This window comes from Muscardinus avellanarius, assembly GCF_963383645.1.
Source record: "Muscardinus avellanarius genome assembly, chromosome: 15".
Taxonomy (NCBI): domain Eukaryota; kingdom Metazoa; phylum Chordata; class Mammalia; order Rodentia; family Gliridae; genus Muscardinus; species Muscardinus avellanarius.
In genome coordinates this window covers 37,295,383-37,321,078 of record NC_137801.1, presented here as the reverse complement: position 1 = coordinate 37,321,078, position 25,696 = coordinate 37,295,383, and the positions used below count along the sequence as shown (strand labels likewise).

The window sequence follows — 25,696 nt, the reverse complement described above, 5'->3', positions numbered from 1 at the left end:
CTTTCGCCAAACTGCCTTAACTCTTTCGGAACCTTTCGTTCCTCAGGCTTCTTCCATGTCCTCCATCACCAAGCCACACCCCCTGCCCTATTTTTTATTCTTTATTTTGAAACAGGGTCTCACTAAGTTGCAGAGGGCCTCACTAAGCAGCTGAGGCTGTCAGCGAACCACAATCCTCCGGTCTCAGTCTCCTGAATGCTGGGATTACAAGCGTGCACCACCATGCCCAGCTTGTGTTTACATTTTTATTTCTCTGCTGATAGTGTTTTCTGGCTATGAAAAGCGCCGATTTTGTGGCAATAGAGATCGAGTTTTAGCAGGACCCATAAACGCTGCTTTTCTCAGTCACCATCTTCCCGGAAATCCCCACTTCCACTTTCAAATAGGATAAGTTCCTTCCCTTTCTCTGGTCAGTGAGCCCCGGCTTCTTGGCTCCTCTCCAGACTTGGGTCCTCCCTTTCTGCCAGTCCACTTGGATCTAAAATCCAAGCACTTGGTGACCCATTGTTCTCCAATCCATTGGGACCTCCTGCTGGGCAACCAGGTCACCCTCTGGTCTTGAGAAGGAAGTGGACACATTTCTCCCGCCCTCTTGACCCCCATTTCCAAACATTGATCACGATCATCAGGGACGCCTGTTTCCTGTTCTTTGTTCTCACCCATGTGCCAGACATGGGAAGCCAGAATTCCAAAATAATGGGCCACAGTGGCCCGAAAATGGAACTCTGGATTTTAATACCCTGACCAATCTCAGCAACTATTGTAAGCGGTCTGGTAAATGGTCAGAAAACCATTATGTCCAGGCCTTCCTTTTCTTGTGCTCCCATCCTCTGACCACTCTCCCCCATCAGCTGCCATTTTGTGATGGTGTGGTCGTGAACTTGTGACTTTATGTGGCCACCATCTTGATCACCATTTTATGACGTTGCAGTTGCCATATTGTGATGAGCACAGTCGCCATCTGTGACCTTGCTCTGTTACAGGCACCGTTTTCTGATTTCACCCCATCCCCTAGGCTCTCTCCTCACCGCCCTGACCACCACCCTACACTAAGATGGGCTCTCATTCTAATCTGCTCCTTTCCCTCTGCCCTCCTCCCTTACACTGCGCACACATACAACCTCACATGGCGGGATCTTCATATTATTTTAACCTTTGCCTTAACTCCGTATGAACAGAATTGTATTGTAAAGGCTGTCCGAGAACAGACCAACCAGGTTCATTTAACCAACCCAGCACTCCTTATGGGAGTGGCTGCGGTACCTTCTGAAGGTCACTACTGGGAGCATCAGCCAGCCCCCAAATGGTGGGGGTGAGGGATTAAAAATGAGAAACCATATGATACTATGCCTTCTTGATGGCATGTGGGCTGCTTCCCATAAGGTGGTTAATTACAATAAACTTAAGGATATCACCCAAGGCCCAGATGAAAACCCAGCCATTTTTCTTAATCGGCTTCAAGAGGCTTAGATCTCCTATACCCACTTAGATTCATCTACTGAGGCAGGGATGTGTGGTGTTGGCAACCCATTTCATTGGGCAATCATCCCCTGATATTTGAAAAAATTAAGAAAGGCTGAGAATGGCCCTCAGACCCCTATCTGAGATTTGGTGAACATGGCATTTAAAGTCTTTAATTCCACTGGGCGTGGTGGCGCACGCTTGTAATCCCCGCGCTTGGGAGGCAGAGACAGGAGGATCGCGCAGGTTTGAAGCTAGCATCTCGCGCTGGCTTAGGAGACCCTGTTTCCAAATAATAATGTAAAAATAGGTCTGGGAGTGTGGCCCGGAGATAGAAGGGCTTCCAGGAACCCCAGTACCACCAAAATAAATAAATAAATAAATAAATAAATAAATAAATAAAGTCTTTAATTCCTGTGAGGAACAGGCTAAAATGGAGCATACCCTCCAACTTTGCCAAAAGGCAGATACCTGGTAGCTGCCCTGTGGCTGGCAGTGGCAGCTCAGCCCTCTGGAGTGCCACCTAGGGGTGGAGGACAGCAACGACACCTAACTCCAAGAGCCTGCTTCAACTGCAGCAAGGCCATGCCCACCAACCAGACCATGCCCAGTGTGCAGCCAGGAGGGACACTGGAAAAGTGCCCTTGGAAAAGCAGTGAGCCCCAGGTGCCTCAACACGGGGACCACCCTTCCAGACCAGGCCCCGCCGCTGGCCCTACTCAGCCTGGCAGACTCCTCAGCCTCAATCATCCTTGCCGAGCACAGAGTAACCCTCCAGGTAGTGGGTAAGCCAATCTCCTTTTTGGTTGCTGATTCAGTCCTTCCATCCTTTTCAGGTTCTAGTTTTCCTCTTCCAATCTTGGTACAGGGGATTGATGGTAAGCCTTCCTGCCTATGCACTACAGTCCCTCTTTTTTTTTTTTTTTTTCTGGTGGTACTGGGGTTCCTGGAAGCCCTTCTACCTCCAGTATACACTCCCACGGGCTACACTCCCAGACCTATTTTTTAACATTTTTATGTGGAAACAGGGTCTCCTAAGCCAGCAAGGCTGGCTCCGAACCAGCGCGATCCTCCTGTCTCCACCTCCCAAGCGCAGGGATTACAAGCGTGCGCCACCACGCCCGGCTACAGTCCCTATTTTATAGGACAAAATTGCCCTGCCTGAGGCTCAGGCCGAAGCAATCATTAACTTAATACATAATTGCCTACATGTTGGGCCTATGGCGCTTAAACATTTCCTAAACCCCTTGTTTTATTCTCTCCTCCTGCAACAGCTGATTAGTAAAGTAAGTGCCTCCTGTTCTACTTGCATGCTGTTTCTCCCCAAGGAGGCCTTGGGGAGAGGACATTTTCCAGGGCAGGACTGGCAAACTGATTTCACGCATATGCCCTCTCAGAAAAAACTAAAATATTTTCTAGTACAGTGGCCAATGCTCTATGCTCGGATATTATCCCTCGGTTTGGATTACCTAGTTCCTTACAGTCTGATAATAGACCAGCTTTTATTTATTTCTTTATTTCTTTATTTTATTTTATTTTTTTACCAGCTTTTATTTTTAAAGTTACTCAACAGGTGGAACAAGCCCTTGGCATTTCTTGGAAGCTCCATATTCCATACTGAACACAGTCATCAGGAAATGTAGAAAAATAAATTGGTATTCTTTAAAACCATCTAACAAAACTTTCCCTAGAGGTCTGGGTATCATGGCCTGAACTCCTGCCACTGGCTCTGGCCCATGTACAGGCCACCCCTTGAAGCCCTACACTCATGAGCCCCTTTAAATTGTTGTATGGTCACCCCTTTTTTTTTTTTTTGCTTAATCACACTTTCCCTTCACCCCTTCCTTTGGCTTCCTATCTCCATTACTCATCTTTTCTCAGGCATCTCCTTAGAAAACATGCTGACTGATATCTTCTCCAACATGGGACTAAAGAAGCAGCTCCACACCTGGCAGCCAAGGCCCTCAAGCCAGGAGACCAAGTCCTCCTCAAGTCACTTCAACCAAATCATCTCCAACCACGGTGGACTGGGCCTTTGATAGTGATCGTCACCACACTTACTGCAGCCAGGCTGCTGGGGGACCCCAACTGGTATCATGTTATTCAGCTAAAAAGGGCTCCATTGCAACAGCCTCATGACAAATTTTCTTATACAGTATTGGGGCCCACTAAGCTTCGTTTTTCTCGGCATTAAGCGACCTGTTTGCCTCTCCTCCATAAAACATTGGACCAATTACAAGGTAGGATCAATACTCTTCCTCTCTGGATGCCAGACAGCCATAAGTATTAAACTCTCTAAAATCTGTTACTGATGCTCCTGACATGCTATTAAACATGTTTTTCATTGGACCAGACTGACCCATACTTACTGACTGCTGAAAAGAGTGTTGTATGTCTCTTTCTCATGGAAAAATACTGCTATTATATTAATGAATCTGGTCTAATGGAGGAAATGTTTAAACTCTGACCAGGGTAAGTGAGAATCTAAAAACACGATATTGACAGTCTACCTCATATCTGGAAGGGTTCCAAGGGGCAGTAGCTGCTGGGGTTCTTCCCCTCCTGGCAAGGGCTAGTAGCTGATGGGCTCCTTCCTTTTCCGGGACCCATTCTCATGATTTGCCTTTTCTTTTAATAGCCTCTCATTGGCTAAAGTTCACTCAAATATGCATTACCGAGCTGTTCAGGGACCTCCAATCAACTCCTGCTGCAGTCATACTCCCATCTGCTCACTTCTGAATGACCCAACCTCTCCTGGCCAAGGGGCCCCCTACAACACCCCCCTCTGACAGCAGGAAATAGTTATTGACTCGGTCATTCGCCAATATCACCAAAAGGCTGGGATGATAGGGTGAGTTCCTCCCTTCCCCCTTGAGACCCCAAAGCGGGGACAGGAGGTAGAACCCTGGAACAGTGGAAGCCAGAAGCGGAGACATCACGAGACTCCAGGTGTCATGAGACTCCAGACATCTCGGGCAGATTCCAGATGCTGTGAGACTCCAGATATTGTGAGAGGACTGGCTGCTAGCCCCACCCCAAGCCGGGCTACATAAATACATTCACTTCCTCTCTGCTGTGTGACTCTGCCGACCTACTGTGACTCTGCCTACTGTGACTGCTGTTCAGTCATCGGTCCCTTCCCTCACAGTCAGCAGACCTCGCCTGAAGGTGACAGTTTAATGAAAAAGGCCTTTAATAACTTGGCTGGTGTTTGCCTCCTTTGCAACCCCCAACTCAATTTCAACATTACATCTACTTGCAAGCTACACCCCCAGCTGCCCTTTTTGGTTTTTATTTGGAAATAGGGTCTCACTAAATTGCTGAGGCTGACTTCAAACTTACCATCTTCCTATCTCAGCCTCCCAAGTACTGAGATTACTGGAGCTCATGTAAGGGGTTCTACAAAGTGCGAAAAATGACACTTTTGGACAACAGAAAGGCAAGCAGGAAGTTTATTGTAATGAGAATGAGAAAGGGGAAAAGAGGCAGATCACCCTTTTGGGCGATGGGGACCTTGGTGTCTGGCAGCTGCCTTCTAGACACTATTTGGGAGTAGCTCAAGCCACACACTTTCAGTTGCAAACTTCTTTCTCCCAAAGTCCATGAGATCTTCTGAAGAGAGTTGTAGGTCTCCTCTAGGGACCTCTGTTGGCCTTGATGTCCAGTGGGTGTCATCTGATCACTACCAGGGAGTTGTCAAGGACATACCACTTTTTCTCAAAGCCAACATGCAACATGATGAGAGAGAGAGAGGATTCCCCAAAAGGAGGGTTTCCCAGAATGGATAACCATTTAGAGTGGCTTATCTTGGTGTTTATGTGCTTCTTTGGGGTCCCAAAGGCAGTTTCCTGGGATTTAGATAATGTTCTTTTTGTGTCTTTTTTTCCTCTGGAATCTCCTGGGATTGCTTTTCAGCACAAGCTGGATTTTTGTAAACCTCTGGTTACTCTCAGGAGGCTTTTGATGTCATTAGCACTGGACATTTAGGAGGTCTGGTTCTTTCAGGAATTTGGAAGTTAGTTAGCATCTGTTGCCTCTCAGGACATTCTTTCCACCATGACCCTCTGCCCTTATTTTTTTTTTCTACCTCCTCACAAGCCCCCCCTTATTTTTTTTTTTTTTTGTGGTATTGGGTATGGAACCCAGGGGTTTTCTACCTCCATGCTACACTCCCATACCTATTTTATATTTTGTTTGGAAGCAGGGTCTCACTGAGTTGCTAAAAGCCTCAATAAGTAGTTGAGGCTGGATTCAAACCTGTATGATCCTGTTTTAGCCTCCCAGGTATTGGAATTATAAGTGTCTGCCACCATGCCAGGTTCTTACCAGCCCTTTTTATTTTTATTTATTTATTTGGGGGCCTGGGGATGGAACCCAGGGGTATTCAACCTCAGAACTACACCCCTGCCCTATTTTTATTTTGATACAGGGTCTCACTAAGTTGCAGAGGGCCTCACAAAGTAGCTGAGGCTGTCCACGAACCCCGGTCCTCCGTTATCAGCCTCCTGAATGCTGGGATTATAAGCATGTGCCACCATGCCTGGCTTTACCAGCCCTTTTTAAAAACCTTTTATTTTGAAACAGGGTTTTGCTAAGTTGCTGAAAGTCTTGCTAAAATGCTGAGATTGGTCTCAAACTTTGGCTCTCCCTGTCTTATCCTCTCAAATACTGGAATTACAGGAGCATCACATTCAGTTTAAACAACTCTTAAGTGAAGCATTCGTTTATTATCTATTAGTGCATTTTTGAGCATCAAGGGAAATCTGCATATTTTTTTTTTGTGGTGCTAGGGATTGAAGCCAGGGGCATTCTACCTCTGAGCTACACCCCTAGTCTGAGTTTTTTTTATTCTTTATTTAAAACAGGGTCTCACTAAGTTGCAGAGGGCCTCACTAAGTAGCTGAGGCTAACCACACACCCAGATCCTCCGTTTTAGGCTCCCAAGTACTGGGATTACAAGTGTGCACCACCATGCCAGGCTCAGTAGATATTTAATAGCACCATAGTAGCCAGCTTCCTAAATGGCCCTCCAATGATGAACTCCCAGTGTTGATGCTTTTGTGTGGATCCTCCTACATTGAATATGGATGAGCTTTGTAGCCAATAGGATATAGCAAGATAATGGGGTGTGGCTTAATTGACTAGGCCCTATAGGTCATCAAAGCTTCTACCTTGCTGACTTGCTCATTCAGGGGAATGCCAGCCACCATGTTGTCAGACTGTACAAGTGTCCTGGGAAGAGGCCTATGGAAGGAGGAATTGAGGCCCCTTATCTGCAACTAGCATCACTGAGCATGTCATATTCTTTCTATTTTGTGATACTGGGAATTAAACCCAAAGGCATTCTACCTCTGAGCCCTTTTTAAAAGGGTGTTCCTAAGTTACCACACACTGGCCTTGAACCTGTGATCCTCCTGTTTTATCCTCCCAAGTACTGGGGCTTTTTTCCCCCTAAATGTTCTCAATCTGCAGTTGGTTGGATTCATGGATATGGAATATTCACATATAGGGAGCCGAGTGTACTTCATCTTGACAATTTCTCTCCTCCCAGTCTCTTAAACTCATTACAATCTGTTCCAAGTAGACTTTTCCTTCTATCACTAATTGAATGGCAAATTCATCTTTCTAGTTGTACAAGGCAGAACTCTTGCAATCATCTTTGACTTCCTTTTCCCATACCATTTCCTCATACCTTCAGGAAATTGCAAGTTATATCCAGAATCTGTCCATTTCTCACCCTCTGTACTACTAACCCTGTGGTCTGAGCCACCCATTCCTTGTCTGCCTGGTTCACAGGAACTGCCTCCTTCCTAGATTTCCTGTGTAAATTATATTCTATTACCTTTCTGCTCAAAGTGATTCGCCATTTCACCTAAGAGTGAAAGTCAAGGTCCTTACAATAATCTGAAGGCTTTAAATGATCTAAAACTCATTGTCTCATCCCTTATTATTTACCCCTTTATTCACTTGGGTTAGGCCATTCTGGCCTCCTTGTTGGTCTCCCAACAAGTAAGCTCCTGCTTTAGGACCTTGGCACTGGTTGTTCTCTCTGTATGGAAAGCTTTCTCTTCCCTCAGGTATCTATATCATTAAAAATCTGCACTCAAGGATGTCTACTTGATCATCCTATTTTTATTTATGAAATATTATTTGTAAGCCAAAGAAAGATAGAAAATAGACAGAATAGCTCCCACACAGGGGAGGGGCTCCCTACGAGTAGCCCAACAATCCTAATTTAAATAGTAACAAATCTTCCTTACATTGTCATCTTCTGTTTCCCTGCTTTTCCACAGCAGCCACTACCTTTTATCATATGTTTATTATGTTTACCTCCTTCCCATTATGTGGGCTGTAAAGTCACAGTGTCTGCTCCTTATCTTTAAATGGTTTCATCAGAACAACAACAAAGGGTTGGGATCCATTGAGTTAAGCAATAATCCCAGTGGACCCCTAACAACATACATTAAGAACATACACACACACTAAAAATGGTTAAAATGAAAATTTCATTATGTGTATTTTATCATAATTAAAAAGAAATAAGTAAGTAAAGAAAATCTCAGTGCTCCCATAAAATATTTCAAGAAGTTTTTGTTTCAGGTATGTATGTGTGAGTACTTATATGTATTTGGTTCTAATCAGTAGTCGTCAGAAAAATATTTGAAAAAAAGTACTGTAGAGTAAGTTCTGCACATACTCATCAGTTGACATATATGAACTAGTTCCCAGAAGCATTGTTAGAGTAAAATCTGGAAATAATCCAATGTCCAGAGGTACTAGAATGGACAGGTGAATGTAATACGCTAAACAGTAGAATACTACACAACAGTGAATCAAAGAACTACAGCTACCTGCTTTTATGTGGGTGAATCACAAAAGCAATGCTTAAAGAAGAAAACTGCTGGAGCATACATAATTCCATAAAACTGAAAACCAAACAAAACAAGGTATTAAAAAAATTTTTTTTGGTGGTACTGGGGTTCCCGGAAACCCTTCTACCTCCGGGCTACACTCCCAGAGCTATTTTTATATTTTTTAAAATTTGGAAACAGAGTCTCTTAAGCCAGCCTTGGTGGCTTCGAACTTGCGTGATTCTCCTGTCTCAGCCTCCTAAGCGTGGGGATTACCAGCATGCGCCACCACGCCCGGCCCAAGCGAGGTATTTATTAATACATAACACATGTGTCAAAACTACAAGGAAAAACAAGGCAAGGTGCTATAAAACAGAGAAGTAATGATTAAAAGATTAAAGACATCAATCTGAGTAATGCTTTAGGCTCCTGGATGTTTTTCAGTATTTCCCCCAATTAATGCTCAAGACAGGATTTGTAGTTTTGCTCCTGCCCCCTTCCACTGCACTCGTTTTGTTTATTTTTAAAGTACTGAACCATATGAGAAATAGTGTGAACTCAATCATGTGAAAAAGTGTGCCCTTTAGGGACTACTTTCAAGGCCAGCGTCTGACAACGCTCAGACAGCAGAGTTCCTTAAATTGCTCAATGAAAAAAGCGCACTTTTCACTCCAGCACTTCTCATTTTTGCCAGATTTCTTCTCCTAGCTTCAGTTCAGTCCTCACCCCAACCCCTAGCCCTCTCGCAGTCTCTAGTCTCTGGCTTTCCCGTGCCAGCCGCCTGAAGGTAGTTTTCACCTCGTTTCGCTGCTAGTTAAATTGAATAGGGAAAGGGCAGGTCGGGATGGAGACAGAGGAGCTCCTGGGTGAGGAGGCCACAGCCCAGGTCACTCAGAGGAGCGCGAGGTACAACAGTCGACAGAGGCTCTCGCGGCCAGGTCGCCGCAGTTTAAGTTCTGCGGAGTTGAGGGTCGCGGTCTAAATACGTACGCTCGCTACCGCCCCTCCGTGACGTCACGACGCACGACTCTTGATTGGAGGAGATGCTCTCGCGATATATCATCCTCCGGTCCCGGGCCCCTCTCCCCTCCCGACCCGGTAGTGCACCGCCGACCACGTCGCGAGGTGTGGAGACCCGGTAGACTAGCCGACTTCCGGAACTGCTGACGCCTGCGAGCCCCGGGACGCCCGCCGCACGAGGTTTGGCTCCCAGGCGCCCTGCCTGCCAGACCCGCGGCAGCGCGGGGCTCTTCACCGCTCGGCGGGCGGATTACAATTCTAGAGTCACTCCGGTTCACGGCTGTAGCATCGCTCGTTAGAATTTGGCGGTTGTGATTCTGATTTCCGGTCGCTTGGGTTTCCATGGAGACAGTCCTTTAACCCCCGTTTTTCACATGTCATTTTTTGCACTCCACGTGGTTCTGAAATATCCCAGAAAACGTTTGTGGGAGTTAGGTGTAGATGGGAAGGGAACAAGGATCAGAAGGGAAGCAGCAAGTGGAACCCACGAGTAGGATTCGCTGGGTACTCTCTGGCAAGGGTTTAGGGTGGACCGGGGAGGCCCAGCTCACCAGGATACACATCTCAGCATCCATTGGGTATGCATAATTAGCGAGCCTATTCTGTGGAGTCCTGAGGGTGTGAGGTTCAAGTCCTGCTGCAAACTTGCTCACGACCTACCAGAGAATTGTATCCTTCGTTACCCTCTGCAGTCCCGTCTCACTTTCACGCTGATTATTTTGATAGGAAGGGAGCCTCAGTTATTTCTCTGAATCTAATCATAGCATTTTAAAAATACCTTCCTTGTCAATGCCTGTCTAGCCACGTTCGTTTTAAAAACATTTCTTGGCTAAGTGGGTTTCTCACCTGCCATTACTGTATTTTTTTTTTCTTCTTATCAAATGGCCCCATATAATCTTTAGTGTTACGGCTGGCCTGTCACTTAGCTATCCATTGCATATTATTATTTATTATTATTATTATTAATATTATTATTATTATTATTATTATTATTATTATTATTATTTTGCGTTACTGGGGCTGGAACCCAGGGACATTCTACTTCCGAGCTACACTCCTAGCTCTATTTCTTATTCTTTATTTGGAAACAGGGTCTCACTGAGTTGCAAAGGGCCTCACTAAGTAGCTGAGGCTGTCCCCGAACCTTGATCCTCCTGTCTCAGCCTCCTGAATGCTGGGATTACAAGTGTGTGCCACCAAGCCCGGTTTATCCAATGCACTCTAGATCTTAAGTTGTTGCTCCTTCAGGTATGCTACCCTTCCCTGTACACTGTGTACTGCATGTCACATTACCTAGGTGGGTGACTTAGGAATTATGCACTCCCTCGATCTGGTCAACTTTTTTTTTTTTTTTTTGTGGTACTGGGGTTCCTGGAAGCCCTTCTACCTCCGGGCTACGCTCCCATACACCTATTTTTATACTTTTTAATTTGGAAACAGAGTCTCTTCAGCCAGTGAGGCTGGCTTCGAACCTGCGCGATCCTCCTGTCTCCGCCTCCCAAGCGCAGGGATTACTAGCGTGAGCCACCACGCCTGGCAGCTGGTCAACTTCTAAAGTAGTATTCAGCAGTTGGCTCACGTGTTGAACTGGAAAAGCCCCATTTTGGCCTGGAGTGATGGTGCATGCTTATTTTCCTTGTACTTGGGAGGCTGAGACAGGATTTAGGTACAAAGCCAGCCTCAGCAACATACAGAGGCTTTTAACAACCCAGTGAGACCCTGTTCCTAAATAAATAAAATCATGATGGGGATGTAGCTCATGGGTAGAATGCCTCTGGGTTCAATCCCCAGAACCAAAAAACAAAAAAGTCACATTTCACCTTCCTCTGGCTCCCTGGCCTGTATTCCCTGTGGTGTGTGCGTTTTTTGTTTCTAATCTAAATGCAGCATTTTACATTTAATTCTCTTTCATCTTGGTAAACTTCATTTTGCTCATTTACAGTTTATTGAGTGGATTCCATCATTTAGTGTAATCATCCCAGTTTATGCCTTTTATAAAGGTGCTGTGTGACATCCTGTAATGTTTGTATCATAAACACTGCAAATGATAACTAGTTAGCTTTATGGCATGTCCTTAGTGACTTTTTTCTAGATGGCATGGAATTATTAGTGTGCAGTCATTAGCCCATTCATCTGGTAGGTAAGAGTGAACTCACAGGGATAGTATGTAAGTTTCCTTTATCAAAAGATTGTAAAATACAGAGACTGAATAAAAGTAACTTTAGACAACAATAGACTCTTCTTGAGCTTAAAAAAATATGTTTTTAAAGCAGAAACCCTTAGATTGGTAATTCTCTGCCTGGGCAGTTTTGCTCCCTAGGAGACATTTGGGAATGTTAGGAGACATCATTTTGATTGTCCCAACTTGTTGGGAGGGAGGATGCTGGAATTGTCTTGCCCAAAATGTCAGTTTTGTTGCGTTTGAGAAATCTTCCTGTAGACAATGCTTTAAACTTTTTTCTTGCAGTGACTGCTGTTAATTCTATTTAAAATGGGTGTAAAGAAAAAGCGAGAAATGCAAGTTACTGCGTTGACCCTTCGTCATGAGGACCTTGAAACTTTGAGATGTAGGTGATTTCTAATTTTACTTGTTGTATACATTTCTGTTCTAATTTGCAAGCAGAATATTTTAATATCTGGGACCTCATAGCATGTAATATTCCAATTATTTCTATTTACTTTCTCTCTTTCTTTCTTTCTTTCTCTTTTTTTTTTTTTTGGGTGTTGGGCATTGAACCCAGGGACATTCTACCTCTGAGCTACCTCCAAGCGGATTTTTATTCTTTATTTTGAAATAGAGTCTCATTAAGTTTTGCAGAGGGCCTACTAAGTAGCTGAGGCTAGCCCTAACGAACCCAGATCCTACTTTCTCAGCCTCCCCAGTACTGGGATTACAAGCTTGTGCCACCACACCTGGCTTTCTGTTTCTTATATCCAATTTTGGGTATAAAATGATTTTTTAAAAATTGTCTTCCTACTAAGCTCTGCTTGCTTCTTTGGCTTATAACTTTAAACATTTTGTAGGATGCATAACAAAAGCAAACTCTCATCCATAAATTGTTAAATCATTGAATATTTTTTGTGTGTATTATGTAGCTTTCGCTGATGAGGAAGGGAAAAATCTAGCTTCTTTGCTGTTGAATTGCGTACAACTCAGAGATGGAGTGTCACAAATCCATTATATTAAACAGGTAAGATTAAATTGTTATTCATGGGTTTCTCTTAAGGATTATCATGCTGTTAGCAATTTTTAAAAGTAACTGACATTTTTAGCTTCAATTATATAGGATCAGTTTATCACTAAAGAATAGGTTTTTTTTCCTTTTTTGTTCATTGTATAATATGCATTTATTGACAGCAGCCGTAGAAGCCATATTCCGGCATCCACCATAATTAGAACTTTAAATAGGATAGGAGATAATTGATCATACCTCCTTTGAGGAGATAACTTTTTTTTTTTTTTTTGGTGGTATTGGGGTTTCTGGAAACCCTTCTACCTCTGGGCTACTCCCAGACCTTTTTTTTTTATATATATATTTACTTGGAAACAGGGTCTCTTAAGCCAGAGAGGCTGTCTTCGAACCTGCGCGATCCTCCTGTCTCCGCCTCCCAAGCGCGGGGATTACAAGTGTGTGCCACCAAGCCCAGCGAGGAGATAACTTTTTAAAGAATATTTCTATTAATTTGAATCCTTAAAACTTTTCAGTAGGCCAGGTATGGTGGTGCATGCTTCTAATTCCAGTACTTGGGAGGCTGAGACAGGAGGATTGCTGGTGGGAGGACAGCCTTAGCAAGTAGTGAGACTTTCATCAACCTAGTGAGACCCTGTTTTAAAACAAAATAAAGTAGGGCTGGGGGTGTAGCTCAGAGATAGAATGCCTCTGGGTTCAAACCTCAGTACCAAAAACAACAACAACAACAACGAACTTTTCAGTAAGCAAGTTTAAAACATAAAAATTGTCCTTTAAGTATCTCAACATTTGGATTTACCATTTGAACTTGTGTAATAATTTTTAGAAGGCATTCAAATATATTAATAGTTTTTAAGATTATTGTAGGCTTTCTACTAAAGCTAATAGCAGACCAACAAGTCTGTGATTCTTAATGGATGAGAGTCAAGAAGGTAGAGAAAATTAGGGCAATGGGATAAAAAAGTTAATACATATTGAAATAGTTATTTAAATTATTAGCTCTAACAGTACGGTGTGGAAACACTTCACAGTATAATTGGGACTTAAGAGTGTTTGTAATCATTTTACTTTGCTGTACTTAGAAAAATTACTTTTCTTTTTTTTTTAATTATAGATTGTGCCTCTACTAGAGAAGGTAGATAAAAATGGTGTGTGTGATCCCGGTATTCAGAGTTGCTTGGATATTTTAGCAGGCCTTTATTTTTCCTTGAGTCTAAAGAATCCCTTGAAGAAGGTATTGGCAAGGTAAGGAAAAACAGGAAGGAAAGTTGGGTGCCATAAAAAGGAACCAAAGTTTCTTCCCTGTTTTGACAAAGCTGAGCTGAAATAATATTATTAGAAATTTCATTCATATTTTTTCTCTCTCCTCTTTAGAGATATAAAAGCTGGCTGATATGGTGGCATGCTCCAGTAATCCTAGTGCTTGGGAAGCTGAGACTGGAGGATCTCAGGTTCAAGGCTAGCCTCAGCAACTTAGGGAGGCCTTCAGCAACTTAGTGAGAACCTGTTTCAAAGTAAAAAGTAAAGCTGGGCATAGTGGCACATGATTATAACTAGGTCTTGGGAATCTGAGACAGGAGGATTGTAGGTTTGTGGCCAGTCTCAGCAACTTAGTGAGGCTCTCAGCAACTTAGTAAGACCCTGTTTCAAAATAAAAAATGAAGGGCTGAGGATGTAATTCAGAATTAGAATGGCCCTGGGTTCAATTTCCAGGAACGCCTTCCCCGCTCGCAACACATAAAACATAAAAGCAAAGAAAAATAAAAGGCCTTTTTAGTCACAGAACTTAGCAAACAGACTATTGGGCTTTGGCTTTGGTCTGTGGCCCTTTATTTGATGACTCTTGGTTCAGTCTATTTACATTTATGCTTTTTTTGTGGTACTGGTATTTGAGCCCAGGAGCAGTCTACCTCTGAGCTCACCTTCCAGCCCAGTTTTTTATTTTTTATTTTGAGAAACAGTCTCACAAAGTTGCTGAGGCTGGCTGCAAACCTGCGATCCTTCTGTCTCAGCCTCCCAAGTACTGGGATTACAAGTGTATACCACCACTCCCAGTTCTACATTTATGTTTAAATTGCCTATCTTGCTAGTTTTTCTGTCCCATTTGTCTCATCTGTTTCAGATGCAGAAAATACAGGAATATATGCTTGATGTAAAAATTTCAAGCAATGTAGAAATATACAAAATAAAAAGTAAGAGTTGCATTTTATTATGACCTATTTCATTTTTCTTAGTAAATATCATCATTTACCATTTTGGTATCTACGTGGGATTATACTCTACATAATGATCTAGAACTTCTTTTGTTGAACCATGTCTTAGAAATTTGGATTGAGCTGGATATGGTGGTGCACACTTTTAATCCCAGTACTTGGGAGGCTGAGACAGGAGGCCAGGTTTGCAGCTACCCTCAGCTACTTAGTGAGGCCTTCCGCAAATTAGTGAGATCCTTTTTCAAATAAAGAATAGAAAATTGGGCTAGGGTTATAGCTCAGAGGTAGAATGACCCTGGGTTCAATCCCCAACACCACCACAAACTAACAAACAAACAAACAAACAAACAGAAATGGATTGAACCCAGCAGTGCTCTATCATTGAGCTACTTCCCAGCCTCCCCTCCCCTATTAATTTAGGCAGGGTATTGTTAAGTTGTCCAGGCTGGCTTCTAATTTGGGATCCTCCTGCCTCAGCCTCTGTAGTCATGATTACAGTGACTATGTGCTACTGAGCCTGGATAGTACAGTCTGACCCCCCCCCCCCTTAGTTGTGGTTAAAAAAAAAAAAAAACACATAAATTAAAATTTACTTTCTTTGCTGGGCGTGGTGGTGCACGCTTGTAATCCCAGTTCTTGGGAGGTTAAGACAGTAGGATCAGGTTTGTAGCCAGCCTCAGCTACTTAGTGAGACCTCTGCAACTTAGTGAGACCCTGTTTCAATTAAAGAATAAAAAATAGGGCTGGAGGTATAGAGGCAGAATGCCTTGGGTTTAATCCCCAGTACTGCCCCCCCCCAAAAAAAATTACTTTTAAAAATATTTTTTGGTGATGCTGGGGATTGAACTCAGGAATGCTCTTTCTCTGAGCTATACCCCCAGAACTCTTTATTTTGAGACAGGACTTTCTAAGTTTATGGCCTTGAATCTGAGATCCTCTTGTCTTAGCCTCTCAAGTATTGAGATTACAGGTAAGCCCCACCACATCCAGCTTCTTAACCATTTTTTTTTTAAAGTGTACAGTACTGTTGTGCAGTGGTTCTCCAGAACCTTTTCATTTTGCAAAACTGAAACTCTCCACTCATTATGTAACTCCCTATTTCTTCCCCCAGTGTCTACTTAATGTTTCTAGGAATTTGGTTACTTTAGATACCTTACGTAAGTGGGATATTTTTCTTTTCTTTCTTTCTTTTTTTTTTTTTTGCAGTTCTGGGGATGGAACCTGGGGGCATTTGATCTCAGAGCTACACCCCCATTCCTATTTATTTATTTATTTTTTGTAGCCAAGAGATTTATTGGAGGGGCTGGTATGAAAGGAAGAAACAGAGAGAAAGAGAAAGAGAGAGAGAGAGAGACAGAGGGGGAGAGAGAGAAAGAAGAATCCAGAAAGAGCCTGTTTTTTATTCTTTATTTTGAAACAAGGCCTCACTAAACTATGGAGGGCATCACTAAATAGCTAAGGCTGTCCTTCAACTGTGATTCTCTTGTCTCAGCCTCCCAAGTACAGGGATTACAAGCATGTGCCACCATGCCTGGTTTTTTATTTTCTTACTTTAAACTTTGTTCATCGTATCCCATCCTTATAAAAATTGAAATTTTTTTCTCGTCAATCTTACTATTGCTTTTCTTTGTGTAGATTTCTGAATTTTATGCCCTGCTTATATATGTTTTCTTTAACAGAACATTATTAACAATTATCTGCTTGTCTTAAAATTTTTCTTGTTCAACTTTTAAATCCATCTGGAATTAAGTCTTGAGTTGTGGGGAGAGGTGGAAATACAGCTTAGTTTTCCTTTCTATAATATGAGCCACTTATGTCCAAAATGTTGAATAATCTATCTTTCCCCACATATTTGGAATGCCACTTTTTGGTGTTATATTTTCCTTAATACATGTATTTGATTGGTTTTAGACTTGGGTTGCTGATGTGCCAACATGGCAGTTTTATTTACTGTAGTTTGATACTGACAAACTCCTGACTCTTTCTAGAATATTCCAGTTTTTAAGTTTTTTCATCCAAAAAGCTTTGAACTGTTTAGTCATTAAAAAAAAAAAAAAAGACTGTTGCTTTTGCTTTAGATTATTGAGGTAAAATTGACATAAGTTTATCCATTCAGTAAATTTTTATAAAGTATTATTTCTCATGTGTTCTTCCAGGACTTGGGGATATAATAAATAAAGTAATCTAGAAGTTACATTCCAGGAGGAAGATAGAAAATAGACAAAATAATTTAACAGCATTACAGGATGTTAGCTCTAGAGAAAAATAAAGCAGAGTGAGCAGAGGTAGGGGTGGGAACATCAAGGATGATATGTGTATTATGACTTCAATATGGTCACTGCAGGTAGCTTTGCTCAGACATAGTAAGGTGTATTTGAGATTGATCCTCAAGGTTTGAGGCAGTCATTATTGGGTATTTAAGGGAAGAGTGTTCCTGGATGAGGAAACAAGAGCAAAGACTTGGGCATGTTGTCAGAACAGAAGAAGGCCATGTTGTCAGAGCTAAGTGAACAAGGATTGAGATGAGGTCAGATAGCTAAAGGGAAGGGGCAGATTGCATAGGGTATTGCAGGGCACTGTAAACTGTTGGTTGGTATGCATGTATTTTAGAGTTGTTGGAGGCTTTTAGGCAGAAAGTCGGCTCTGCCTGTACATGGATTTTGCATTCAGCCAACTACTGACCAAAAATACTTGAAAATTTGCATCTGTACGAAACATATATAATCACAAACTTGTTTTCCTTGTCATTATTCCCCACACAATTGAGTATAAGAGCTATTTACATAGCATTACATTATACTGAGTATTTTAAGTAATATGGAAGTGATTTAAAGTACATGGAAGATGTTTATTTGTAATGTGCCAATACTGTGATGCCATTTTATATGAGAAATTTGAACTTCCTAGCATTTTGGCATCTGTGGATGATCCTGGAGCCAATCCCCCATAGATTCTGTAACATGGTATTTTATAATGACCACTTTGTCTTCTCTGTTGAGAATAATTTGGGGAGTGAGAGGGTATCAAGATAAAACCTGGGAGACCAGATGAGATATAGAATGGGAAGTTCCAGTGATGGTACTATATTTTGAAGGTTTAAATTAATGTTTCTATATTTGTGTGATTTTTCTCCTTCCTCACGTCTGCTGATACAAGGTTGTCAGAATTTTACTATTTGGTTTTTTTTCTAGCTCACTGAACGGCCTACCAGAATTTTTTCAAACTGAGGCTATACAGAGTTTTACTTCCCATCTTCAAGAAGAATTGAATACTACTGATCTATATTCTTATAGGAAAGTAATTGACAATATATCTTCCTGTATGGAGAATTTTAACTTGGGTAAGCCTGCATTTTTGTAGTCTTTTGACTACTGCCTGTCATTACATCATTATTTTTAAAAGAAACTAATTTTTGTGAAACTCCTCACCAGTGTTATTTTTTTCCCTACAGGTAGATCAGGTGTTAATAATTTGCTTAATAATGGTAAGCCCTATTTTATTTTATTGGCTATTTTGTTGCTCATGTGAGTCATTCTGGAACTGGCTTCTTTTACATTTCTTGGCAGTAGCCAAAGATCACTAAAGTACATCATTTTAAAAAAAATTTCTGCTTCTGTATTATATCACATATGTAGCTGATTTTAAGTGTTTTCTTGTACTAAAGTTAAAACTTGCAGTTTTAAGTTCTGGTTTGTGATTATATTTTTTTGTTTCAGTACTTCAATTTCTACAGAAGTGTTTAATTGAAATCCTAGAAGAAAGTAGGCAAGTACTATATGTTTGCATACTTGTGTATATGTATGCATTTCTCCATTATGTATTCTCTCTGTACAAAGAACATTTTCAAAAAGGTGTTAGAATGTGTTTTTTTAATCCATCTCCATTATTGTTAGAACTGATTATTTATTTTTTAGAGGTTTGATATTTTTAAAAGGTGACATAAGTTATTATGAGAATAGAAGAGAAAGGGAGGAGCTTGTTATTAACCTTTGTGTGGTCCTTTTTTTTAAAATAATATCTAGTTTTTATTTTATGGGTGAAGTTCCTGTATTATCTCTCAGACATAATAGTTATCTTTCCTTCTCTTTCTCTCTCTCCCTTTTCTTTTTTTTTTCAGTTTTAATTTTTTAAATCTTTATCTGTCTCTATTTCTTCTAAGTTGCTCTTTTCTGTTTTCTGGGTTTATTCACTATATTTCCTGTTAGTAACTTTCCTCAAAACTCTAGTGATCCTTGGCTGGGTATTTGTATTTAAGAACAGGGCACTGAGAATTGACTCGCTGCTCTGTGCGTATGAGTGGGGTTGATTGTAGGTTTATTCTAGACTAGTCTACCTGAGCTATTTCTTTGTGTCAGTATCTGTAGGTCTTTTTGCTGGGGTAGTAGATTACCATGGAAGAAGTTAAGGCATGGCTTTTGGCACCCTTTATGTGTAGATCTGTGTAGTTCTCTTGGTTGTGATATGGTATTGCTGCCTTTTCTCAGTGCTGTTTCTTCCCAGATGCTTGCTGGTGTTTTCCTCTAACAGTAAATCAGTTGTCTGCTGGCTTGGGGGCATGATTCAGAGTTTGTACATTTCTTAAGTAGACTTGTAGTCAGTCTTCCTGTTTTCAGCCCTGCACTTAACCTCCAGACCAACGAGTGCTTAGTACTGACAGCTTCTGAGCCTTTTGGGGCTAGAGATCAAGTTGCTTTACCTTTCTTGATTACTCATTTGTTTGCTTTGTAGTCTCTAAAATATTATTATTCTGTCATGTTGCTTGTTGGTGCCCTCCTGTATTTATGTCTTTTTATGTTTTAAATCCTACAGCTGTTGTATTAGGGAGGTTCTAGGAGAGAGTATAAATAATACCTCTATGCTATCTTTACTTTGTGTGTGTGTGTGTGTGTGTGTGTGTGTGTGTGTGTGTGTGTGTGTTACTGGGGATTGAACCCAGAGGCATTCTACCTTCCAGCTACACCCCCAGCTTGATTTTATTTTTTATTTTGAAGCAGGGTCTTGTTAAGTTGCTGAGAGCCTCACTAAATTGCTGAGGCTGGCCTCAAACCTATGATCCTCCTCTCAGCTTCCCAAGTACTGAGATTATAAGCGAGTGCCACCATGCCTCACTTGTATGCTGTCTTTAACTCAAGAATTTCCTTTTGCCTTATCAGGTGTTCCTTGTCTGCCTGCTTTTAGACTTTTCAGCTCTTCTCATAAATGTGGGTCCAATTATTTTTAGTCCATTTGTTCTGACTGCTTAATATCAAATTCTTTGATGTTAGCCACCGCATTAATTTTTTTTCATGAAGACAATTATTTAAGACATTTATTAACAGGTGCCTGCAGTTTGTTGACTTTTTTGAAAAAAATCAAGTTGTAAACTTTTATTACAAATTAAAAATGAAGTTCTTAAAAACCTCAACTTGACCAGATATGAAACAACTTAAAAACCTTTAAAGGTGTATTGAGAAAAAACAGGCTTTTTGAAAAAAACACGTTTGTCATAACCAAAAAGAGACATCTTTAGGTAAGAATAATAAAAACCCCATGCTGCATAGATAATGCAAATAGTTCTAGTTATCTGGTCAACGGGCAAAAAGCAAGCATTTCAGGTCTCCAGCTCCATTCTTTTGTTCATTTCTTATGGCTGGAATCTCATTTTCATTTCTTGTTGGATGACTAAGTGGATGGTGGTAGAGACGGTGAGTGGGCATTTCCTCAGCCCACCCTGCTCAGCCTCGGGAGCCAGGATTCTCAGCTGGTGGATCCGCTGCTTGTGTCTCTTTGCCATCTTGCGGTGTAGGGTTTTCTGGGCGTCTGCGCACGTAATTGAAGTTGCTGTGGTCCCGACCTCGAGGTGGCTGCTGCTCTTGGGTATCATCTCCTTGGTTTTCCTCATCCTCTTCCTTGCCATCCTCTCTGGCTGTCTTTGGCGAGGAGGCCCCTGTGATGTCGAGGTCTGTAACCCCCATATACTTTCGGTCTCACTGGTCTACCTTGTTTCCCTGCTCTTGGTTGTCAGCACTCTCCATCACTTCTCGCACCTGAGGGTTGAAATGCTGTGGTCATGCCCATAGGTCTCCCCCTGTAGTAAGGGGAACCTTTGCCTGCGGTGGGGCCCGCAGTGGGGGACTGGCCTTCAGGAGTGCTCTCTGATCCCTGCTCTTTTCCCCACTCTCACTATTCTGGTAATTCTGCTGGTAATTGCGTGGAAGACCCCTAGACGTGGAGAGCGTCTATAATGGTTACGGTCTGCTGCCTCTTTCCTGCCCTGAAGTGGGACTCCACGAGGGCCTGTGACATTTGCTGCCTCTGCCCCCTTTTCTCCTTCAACAACGTCAAACTCCACACTCTCTCCATTTCCTGCTCTGCGAAGGTGCTTCCTGGGGTTGTTCTTTATGGCAGTCTGGTGTACAAGTACATCTTCCTGGGTGTCATTCCTCTTGATGAAACCATATCCGTTTCTTACACTGAACCATTTTACCGTTCTCAAAACCTTCAGTGCGATGACTTTCTTGTTCCTGCTGGCAGGTGCCGCCTGTGAGGCCATGGGCCTCCACTCCCTGCGGGGTTGCCAGGCTTTGTGTGGGCAGCGCAGCTGGCACAAACCCGGCCTTGCTGCTGTAGGTTGTGGTGATTGTGATTGGGGCCGGCGGCGGCTCCTCCTCCTCCTGGGGTGTGATGGTAACTAGGCCGACTGTGGCGGGGCTGCTCAGGGCTCTCTGGGGCCCACTCTCTGCTCCACACATTAATCTTGAGGATTCCCAAATCTATCACTCCAACTTAGATCTCTTTCTGAGTGGTAGACTTATATAGTCAGTTGTCTCCTAGACATCTCAACTTAGCTTTTTTTTTTTTGGTGGTACGGGGGTTCCTGGAAACCCTTCTACCTCTGGGCTACACTCCCAGACACCTATTTTTTACATTTTTATTTGGAAACAGGGTCTCAGGCCAGGGAGGCTGGCTTCGAACCTGCGCTATCCTCCTGTCTCCGCCTCCCAAGCGCGGGGATTATAAGCATGCGCCACCACGCCCGGCCTCAACTTAGATATTTTATAGGTAACTCAAATTCTGTGGGTCCAAAAGAAAGTTCACTGTCTTTCTCTGGTAATTTCTATTCTGCCTTCTACTGCTTTGGATTTGTCTATTATGGTACTTCATATAAATGTAGTCATATGACACTTGTGCTTATGTGTCAGTCTTCTTTCACTTAAAATGTTTTTAAGATTCATATATATGGTAGTGTGTATTAGAATTTTATTAGTTTTTATGGCTAAATATTCTATGTATGTATATGTAGGCCATATTTTGTCTGTCAGTCCATTTTTTTAATGGTCATTTGGGTACCTTCTAATTTTTGGCTATTGTGAGTAATACTATTGTAAACATTGGTGTACAAATATATGTTGATTCCCTGTTTGCAGTTCTTTTGGTGTATATCTAAGAGATATATACCGTATCTAGATCACATGGCAATTCTGTGTTTACTGTTTTAAGGAACTGCCAAGCTCTTTTTCCTGGGTTATATTTTAATAGGATCACTCTTTGTTCTCCAGTGTTGAAAATAGATTGGAGCCTGGGGTGTGGCTGAGTGATAGAGTGCTTGCCTAGCATGTGCAAGGCCCTGATCTTAATCCCTAGTATCCCCTTTCCCCCAAGAAAAAGTAAAAAGAAAGAATTAAACTAAACTAAACAAAATAGAAACTGGGAGACCATTTAGAGTCTATTGCAGTGATCCAAAGGAAAAATGAAAGTGATTTAGGCTGAGATGATTACCTGATTCTAGATATATATTGAAGGTAGAACCAATAAAGTTTTCTTAAAGATGGGATAAAGGGGATAGGAGGAGAACATGAGATGTTTTTGTAGATAAGAGATCCCAGCAGATGAACAGTTTTGGAGTAAGGATAAGTTCCCATATTTAGAGCTATCTGTTAGAGATCCAAGTACTGATGTTGAATAGGAAGCTAGATATACAAGTCTGGCATTAGAGAGGTCTGAGTTGGAAATAAAAGTTTGGGAATTGTTAGCACATAAATTATAATTTAAAGTTTAGGAGCTAGTTGTGATTGGCATTAAGGGAGAGAATTAGGTGGAGAAAAGAAGGGGACTAAGCCAGGTGCAGTGGCACACACTTATATTCCAGTACTTGGGAGACTGAGAAAGGAGGATGGCAAGTTCGAATCCAACCTTAGCAACTTAGTGAGACCCTGTTTCAAAAAAATAAAAAGGGCTGGAGTGTAGTCTGGAGGTAGAATGCCCTTGGGTTCAGTCACCAATACTAAACCAAATTAAACTAAAACAAACAAAAAACAAATGGGGACTAAGAGCCCAGTGTGGTGGCACATACCTATAATCCAGTACTTGGGAGGCTGAGGCAGGAAGATCACAGGTTTTGGCCAGCTCAGCAGCTTAGCCCTGTTTTAATATAAAAAACAAAATAGGGCTGGTGTTGTAGCCCAGAGCTAGAATGCCCTGGGTTTTAATCTCCATTTACTTTCCCCCTCTACACATACGGAGGCGACTAAGGACTAAGTCTTGGGGTGCTCTGACACACAGAAATTATGGAGGGCTGGGGGGTAGATCTCAGTGCTAGAGTAACTGTTTAGCATGTGTGGGGCTCTGAGTTCAATCCTCAGCAATCTGCCTCCCCCCAAAAAAATGGTGATGCAGAATAGGACATGTTATCTGAGAAGGAGTGATGGTGAGGTAGAAAATCTAGGAGAGCCTGGCATGTTGGAAGCCAGTTCAAAAAGTTGATTAAGATTAAGTGAACCGGGTGTGGTGGTGCATGCTTGTAATTCCAGCATTTGGGAGGCTAAGACAGGAAGATCATTGTTCGCAGACAGCCTTAGCTACTTAGTGAGGCTCTTTGCAACTCAGTGAGACCCTGTTTCAAAATAAAGAATAAAAAATAGGGGTGGGGGTGTGGGTTGGAGTTAGAATGCCCCTGGATTCAATTCCTAGTACCCGTCCCCCCACAAGATTGTGTATTGAAGTTTATAAGTTGTATCATGCATCTTGATTCTTTTTCTTAATTTCTTATCTTTGCTTAAAGCAGGAGGAATGGTTAGTCACTGGCTAAAAGAGAGGGACCAGGTGAGATAGGAGTGTTGGAAATTTTCAGTAAATGTCTACATAATCGAAATGTTTATGCAAGCAGAAGATAGAGGCATAAATGTCTACTATAACTAAAGCTGATTTTGTCCCTTTGATTGAGGAATGTTTATTTTAGAGAGGGATAGAAAGGTAGACATAGTCACACTTTTATTTGAATTTCCTTTTGTAATAATACTTTTTCTTTTTTGTAGAAAATTTGCTGGAAATCATATTGTTCAAACACAGTTGATGAGTGACTTGTTGGTAGGCATTAGACTTTCAATGACTTTAGTACAAAAAGCACAGGGTTTCCAGGGAGACCTTTGGAAGGCTTCTAGTTCTCCCACATGGCACAGTATGTGTGGCTTGCTGAGTATTTTCACGAAGTTTTTAAGTGATGGTAAGTGTACAGCTTATACATTGGGGTTATAATTGAGTATCAATCCATTTTTCATAATAATGGTATACAGTATATTTAACTGAGATGCACAATTTCTCTTCTAGTCTATAAAGTGGGGAAAGGCCCTGGATTATATGGTTTTAATGCTTTTTTTCCCCCAATACTGATGATTGAACCCAGGCGCATTCTACCCCCGAGCTACATCCCCAGCCTTAGTTCTTATTTTGAAACAGAGTCTTAGTGAGTTGCAGAGGGCCTCATTAAGTAGCTGTGGCTGGCCTCAAACCTGCAATCCACGTGTCAGCCTCCCAAGTACTGGGATTACGAGCATGCACTGCCATGTCTGGCTGCTTTCTTCTTTCAGATGTACCAGTTCAGCAAGGAATAATGTTGGAGGACGTGTGTGTGTGTGTGTGTGTGTGTGTGTGTGTGTTACAAAGATTAGTGCAACCCTACATTTTTCCTTGGCAGTAAGAGTGCCCTTCAAATAATGACAAATGACAAATGATTGTGGGCCTGGACAGTACTCCTCCTTATATCTCATATGTCACTCTGTCTATGTGAACTATAAAAAAAAGGAAATCAAATAGATGAGAGCAAATTTTTCTTTATAAAAAGTATATCAAGCCAGGTATGGTAGCACATGCCTGTAATCTGAGTACCTGGGAGGCTAAGACAGGAGGATTGCAGGTTCAGCAATGTAACAATTTAGTGAGACCCTGTTTTAAAATCAAAAGGACTTATGGTGTAGCTTGGAGGTAGAATACCCCTGGGCTTAATTTAAGTACCAAAAAAAAAAAACCTTAAAAAAAAGTATTTCAACTAATAAAATAAAATGATTTAATAATCCCTATTTGAAGCCCCCAGTGGTTTGATATTAGGCAGCATTAAGTATCAACAATTGCTAACATTGTAGAGACTAAAAACCACATTCTTGGTTTTCAAGAAGCTGCTAAGGAGACATGCTCCTCATCTTCGTGTTTCCATTAAGTGTGTAGTTGCAAGTAACAGAACACTGAACTTCTAGGACTTAAGCAAATGTGTCTCCCCTCTGTTCCCATACAACAAGAAATCAAGTGGCAGGTGATCCAGCCCTGCTGTAGGTCATATATATATATATATATAGGACCCAAATTTTGTCTGCCTTTCTGTGTGGCATATTGACTTTCACCCTTATACTTATTGCCTCATGTTTATCCTGTGTCTGCTGTAGTTTCAGACCTTATGTCTGTGTTCAAGATAGGAAGAAGGAGAACCAGTCGCATCTTTACCTGTAATCAGGAAAAACAAAAGTACCCAAGGGACTTCTTATATTCCATTAGCCTGAATTCTCCCTGTTATATGGCTACCTTTAGTTGTAAAGAATATCAGAGTAACAAGTATTCTGCCTTTGGCTGAGCATGTGACTGCCCCAAAGGCAGTTTTGATATCAAAAAGAAAGGGCAGAGTAGATACTTACTAGGTAATTTAGTGTCTGTC

The 25,696-nt window shown here is 41.8% G+C and overlaps 1 protein-coding gene and 1 pseudogene across 2 annotated transcripts in view; one reads left to right on the top strand and one right to left on the bottom strand.

Moving 5' to 3' along the window:
• Nucleotides 1-11,823: 11,823 nt before the first annotated feature.
• The window catches only part of THADA (THADA armadillo repeat containing), a gene marked incomplete at both ends in the record, with an annotated part of 379,586 nt that continues 365,713 nt past the window's right edge, over nucleotides 11,824-25,696 (top strand). The window contains 7 exons of the mRNA XM_080711248.1: nucleotides 11,824-11,899; nucleotides 12,429-12,523; nucleotides 13,638-13,768; nucleotides 17,928-18,076; nucleotides 18,188-18,220; nucleotides 18,453-18,501; nucleotides 24,030-24,217. Coding sequence (XP_080567374.1) covers nucleotides 11,824-11,899; nucleotides 12,429-12,523; nucleotides 13,638-13,768; nucleotides 17,928-18,076; nucleotides 18,188-18,220; nucleotides 18,453-18,501; nucleotides 24,030-24,217 — 721 coding nt within the window. The remainder of the gene's footprint in view (nucleotides 11,900-12,428; nucleotides 12,524-13,637; nucleotides 13,769-17,927; nucleotides 18,077-18,187; nucleotides 18,221-18,452; nucleotides 18,502-24,029; nucleotides 24,218-25,696) is intronic.
• LOC308274378 (Y-box-binding protein 1-like) lies at nucleotides 20,360-23,738 on the bottom strand (annotated as a pseudogene). The gene is made up of 2 exons: nucleotides 23,689-23,738; nucleotides 20,360-21,454 (listed from the first exon to the last, which is right to left on the bottom strand). The product of its transcript is annotated as a Y-box-binding protein 1-like (transcript).